Source organism: Plodia interpunctella, chromosome 24 (genome assembly GCF_027563975.2).
Source record: "Plodia interpunctella isolate USDA-ARS_2022_Savannah chromosome 24, ilPloInte3.2, whole genome shotgun sequence".
Classification (NCBI taxonomy): Eukaryota; Metazoa; Arthropoda; class Insecta; order Lepidoptera; family Pyralidae; genus Plodia; species Plodia interpunctella.
This window is the reverse complement of record NC_071317.1, coordinates 3,027,979-3,033,738: the sequence shown is the minus strand read 5'-3', so window position 1 is coordinate 3,033,738 and position 5,760 is coordinate 3,027,979. Positions and strand designations below refer to the sequence as shown.

General features: G+C 33.9%; 1 protein-coding gene across 1 annotated transcript; it reads right to left on the bottom strand.

Moving 5' to 3' along the window:
* Positions 1–1,802: 1,802 nt before the first annotated feature.
* LOC128680323 (uncharacterized) lies at positions 1,803–5,264 on the bottom strand. The gene is made up of 4 exons (XM_053763388.2): positions 4,991–5,264; positions 4,199–4,537; positions 2,832–3,698; positions 1,803–2,431 (listed from the first exon to the last, which is right to left on the bottom strand). The coding sequence occupies exons 1-4, from the start codon at positions 5,168–5,170 to the stop codon at positions 2,186–2,188; spliced, it is 1,632 nt and encodes a 543-aa protein (XP_053619363.1). The 5' UTR covers positions 5,171–5,264; the 3' UTR covers positions 1,803–2,185.
* Positions 5,265–5,760: the final 496 nt, after the last annotated feature.

Here is a 5,760-nt window from a genome sequence, read left to right as displayed (position 1 = left end):
TTCGATTTAAAAGAGCCCCTCGCGCCTCGCGCGGGACGGGAGTAGAGTAAGTAAGTAATACTTATAGAGGAAGTGAGTGAGGAACGAAGTTGTTCTTTTTGTTTGTTGTTTAGACAAGCAAAATACAAGTTCAAATTGAATTTATTGGTAGATAGATGCAATGCAATAATAGTTACTAAAAAGAACGTGAATTTTACGAGATCTTATTCACAAACATGAATAATCAACTAATTGAGAAAGTGATAAAATCCAACAATGGAGACTGCCCTAGTTTCTGCTACAAAAACCCAGTTCTCGATCGGAATGTAGCAAGAGCCCTGTCTTCGAGCTTCGTGAAGATCCTCAGTGCGTCGGAACATAACTCAAAAATTAACAACAATCTACGGTTTACTATACTCGAAAACATAAGGAGAATGTGCCGAATAGAGCCTGAAAATCATGTCATGGTGGATGACAATTTGATGCAATCATTAACAGAAATGTACCAACGACATACTCTTCAAGTCAACACATCGCATACAGATTCTGTTGATAGACAATTAGATGCATTCTTAATTCGAAGATTTAAAGAAATGGATATCAATTCAAGCAATCCATCTGCTGTGAATCCAGAAATAATACAAGCATTAATAAATTTAAATGATAAAGGTGTTTACCTTGATATGCTTTCAAATGATATAATACACTGGCATGTCAGAAATGGAAATTTTTTGTGCATATTAAAAGATTTATGGGGTCAGAAATTAAGTGACAAATTTAAAAGTAATGTATATGATGATATAGCATTAAAGATGAAGCCTGAAATTGAAAAAATATTATTAAATATTTGTCTTGAAGTTTTATCTAGTGACTTGGACATAGAAAGTTTGTTTGTAGGTAATGCCAATCTTGTTGATTTAGTTCAAAAGTGTGTATCTTCACCAATGTGCTTCCAAATATGTGCAGGAATTTTGAATTTTATTTTTATAATGACCAATTTTGATAGGCGAATGCAAATATTCATTCCAACATTCATAAAAAGCCTAAAAAGAAATGGTTCTGGAACTATTACACTTTTGTATCCGATACAGTTGAATAGCTTAGTAATTTTAATGAATTTTGATGTCAATGCCTTGCCAGGGTCACTGAAAGAACAGTATGTTAACTCTAGTTTAACTTATTTGCGTAATCTACACAAAGAGTCTGAAAGTGACTTGATATTACTGTTGTCCCACTTTCCACAGTGGTTTGATATTTACTTTAGCCAGCCACTGAGTTAACCTATCGACTCTTTTATGTTCAATTCATTAACTTACTAATGTCTGTAGTTAATTTTAATTTATATGTATTTCAATTTTGGGTTGCCTTGACGAAGACTGATGTAAAGAAAGTTATATTTTTAATTAAAACTTTTAACCTTCTCAGGTTTAAAGCTGTAATACTTAGGTTGTTATTTTTTTCCATGATGGGCATTGACCCATCATACCTAAAATCCAACCTGCACAAATGCACAATATGTGCTATAGATATATTCTTTCTAGTGGAATGAAATTTTATCAAATATGATAAGGATAGAATAGTACTTATTCTTAATTATGTTTACTGCAATTATTGTTAGTTTATTTGTGAACCTTAAATTTACTTATTATCAAACTTATTGTCTGTGAAGTTTATGCAACAAGCTCTCTGTACAATAAGTATATACTAGATACTAAGATATATGACTTATATTGACTTTAAATTGCAAAGTTATTTTTTATTCATTATGAATTAGTTAATAATTAGTTAATTTTAAATGTTAAGGGAAGTAATAAAAAATTACATATTTCTGGATATTTTTAATTAATGATGTACTTGAATACTAATAAAACAAACACCAAAAAGAAAATAAAATAAAAACTTTAAAAAAATTTAAAATATAAAACCATTAGTTGTCAAAGAGGTTGTACTTACTCTCTTTTGGCGAATTCCAGCTTTGATATCAAACATAAAAGTTGCAGAGTTATTGAATAATAATAAAAAACTAGCTCAAAATTTTTAAGCGTTATGTGTAACACGACATAAAAAGTGGATTTGTTGAACAGCCAGCTAGAGGAAGATTACAAAATCATAATTATGACTGTAAAGCCACGTGTGCACGTCTTCATTCATAGATATATAAAAGTCAAACAAAACAAAATCAAAAACTTTCGAAACCAGTTGAATTTTATTTAGCAGGCAGCTTCGGCAACCTTGTAAAAGCGAACTGCTCCATCAATTGTAGATACAAGACATCAGGGTTTGCGCTAAACAGCGCTAGAGGGCTATCTTTGAGTTGCTTCAAGGAGACGCTGTTCATGTGCTTGTTGATGCGACTGTCCTTGTGGCTCCAGCTACGGAAGTGACGTAACACGTTGTCGAAGTACGCGATTTGGCGGTTGCAGTAGATACAGTGGTAGAGGTTAGGAGCAACCTGGAGACAAATCAAAATATATTTTCGAAAACAAATATGATCTTCAAACTAGGTGTTGCAATCAAATCACCTGTGCCAGTAAGCTCCGCTGTTCGATTGGTAGGTAACAGAACATTGATTTTAAAATATCCTCTCTGCCTACCCCCATGGGAAAAAGACATGATACTACTTAATATGGATATGGAGTAATAACTCGTGCCTTCGCGGGTTAAAAAATGTGTTGTAGCTTCACTCCAAAATTACTATACTTCTTAAAGAACATTAAAGAATAGTTGTGTATCTCCGCGACAAGAACAGAAAGAAGTAACCTAGGTATTATTATATTTTTATTCAATAAAATATTCCACGGAATGACAAAAATTTAGAAAGTTATTATCTATACTTTTTTAAGTCTACTCACCTCTCTTATGAACTCTCCGCCCAAAGTCGTCACAACATCTGCATCAATAAAATTTGCCTTATGTTGAGCAGTTTTGAGGTGTTTCTCATTGTCTTCCAGTTTGTATTCTATTGTGCAGGCGTGGCACAAAATTTTCTTAGGAGAAGGCACATCCGCTATAGGGGCAACCAAAAGGAAACTAAAGTTGTCCACACAGAACTCGGAATTTAGCCATACCGTTTGATATTTAGCGGAGTGGAAAACACTCTCCAGAAACTTCTTTAAAGGTGCAGTTTTGTAAATGCGCGGCTCTCTTTTAGTCTCCTTTTTAATACCTTTGTATTCCAAATGGCCTTTATGTTGCCAGCCTCTGACATGTTCTCTGAACACATGTATATGAGCAGAGACATGGATGTGGCAAATATAACAATAACCCCTACTACCTCCTTCATTTAATTTAATATTGTGTTTCTTGCCATATTGCTTTAACTCAGCTCGCTTCTTGCCATGGTCTGTGACTTCCGTGAACTTTACTTCTTCCTCATCGCTATATATTGTAGTATTAGCTTTTTTTGCATCTTCTTTTTCAATGCTATGTTCTTCTTGATGTGAAATCATCTCGGAAAAATGAAACTTCACAATTTTCTCGCAATTTTTGCACGTAGCTTTCCCGCCCTTTACATCAATATCATATAAAACTTTCTGTATTTCCATCAGTTTCTTCAAGTTTTCGTTCTGTTTACGTTTGATAACACCAGAGCCTTTGGAAGTCCTGCTTATACTTAGCTCTTTATTTTCAATGTGATCTTTATCTTCCCAGTGCTCGCTGAGAGATTCTGTAGATACAGTCTTCTTGCAAATTAAGCAGTAAATCATATCAGGATTTATCTGTAATTAAGATCTAAATAAATCACTACGTAGTATAAAACAAAGTCGCTACGCGCTGTCTTGTCTGTCTGTTCCCTGTTTTTGGTTGGCGCTTACAAACTTGATGCGGGTTTTTAAAAAATAGATAGTGATTCTAAAAGAATGTTTAGTTTATATGTATTTACGCGAGCGAAGCCGAGACGGGCCGCTAGTAATAACTATGAATAAAATTTATATAAATCTAAATAAATCTATTTAAATCCGACCTAACACGGCAAACTGGACCATTGGATAAGTGAAGTGTAGTAAGTAGTAAACGCAGGGCAAAAAATAGGTCGACATAGTACATACACCCAAAAAGAAATTGAAAACAAAAATTATTTTGGTGCCGCTGGATTTAGAATGAATACTTTATTGTTCTGTGGAATACAAGATCTACTTACTTACAGATGGACGTATCGACATATGCTACAGAGGACACTCGTAAGAAAACTGAGCAATTTCAACTCTATTAAACTCACCTTTCTGTAGAACTTGTCATCGTTTTCCCTGACCACCTTTGCTTGTATCAATTTGACTACATGTTCTGGAGTCTTCGCATGTCTATCCAAGCCTGTTATTCCTGTCACGGGCACATTACAAATCAGACAACGCTTATCCACCACAACGTTCCATTCCTCCTTAGTAAGGATTATATCTGAATAGATAATAAAGCCTGAGTCTCTTTTACAATTAATATTTTGTTTTTCTACAGGCTTCGCTTTATTGGTTACATGTTGTTCGCCTTTTATATGAACAGTTATATCTGCAATGTCTGGCGAAATGATGTTACAGATTTCACAGTAGAACTGGTTTGCAATCTGGAATAATAAATTATTTAATAATTCAGTATTTCATATTAGGTAGGTAGCTGGTAGCTATGATGCTTTACTCTAGTAAAGCATCATAGCTACCAGCTACCTACCTAATATACGCAGATCTATCTGCGACTTTGCATACATATAAAGATTCATATAATTCCCGTGGGAATTGTCTAAGAGACGTACTTATATAGGTAATAGTATCAGATCTCTACTTTCAAGTACCTAGTTTTTAGTATCTGCTATTTAATGATGATCTTATAATGGATCGGTAGATACTACTACATCTTAATATATATGAAAACTTTATGCTAACCCAAAATAAAGTTATTATAATGCTAGAAAATATAATATACTCATTATTGACACTTTACCTAAACAAATCAGAACCATTTTGCTGAAATAGTAATCAAAAACCTCTTCTTTGACTTAAGTATTATTACGTAACTTTACCTTGTAAATTGAATCTTTTCTAAGCTTCGGAAAGTATGACTGAGTCTTTAAAACTTTCCTATGCTTCTCCCATCGGATATGTTTCTCAACGTCATCCATTGTATAAAATGTTTCGACACAAATTAGACAATGATAGTCTACATCGCCGCACATAATAAAGTTTTTGAAATATTTGTTCATTTTATTACAACAAATCACGATATTTTACTACACGATATTTCTGGTAAATCTATTCTGGGTGTACAACACACGCATATGAATAAAAACAATTTGTGGGTAGTTTTTTTGGGAATCATAGTTTATGTGAGAAGTTTGAAAACGAGAAACAAATCCGGAAGCGGAAATCGTGCACCAAAAATTTTTTTGCCAGCTCCACACTATCGCCGAACCTAGACATATGCCGACGCGAATGCGTGAACATCACAGATCATTGTGGTGAACATTGAGTTGGTACCTACCTAGTTATGAGTGCTATTTTTTACCGTAATGAAAAACCAGCAATGTCTCGAATCCGCCAAAGTTTGGAAAATTGTTCGACGACAGTGTGGAGCCGGCATTATACGTATAAAACATAATGGTATTAAATTTTGCTAGGTATTTATAAGTTAAGGTGAGTACTCTGTGGTGCCACTGGTACAAAAATGACACCTTTTATCTATCGTATTGTATTTCGTGTGGGCCTAGTCATTTAAGTATTTCTTTGCTGTAAGCAGGAAAAAGAAGAAATATGTCAATTTTGACTTTGACTGCTAACTAAAGTTCTTTGACTT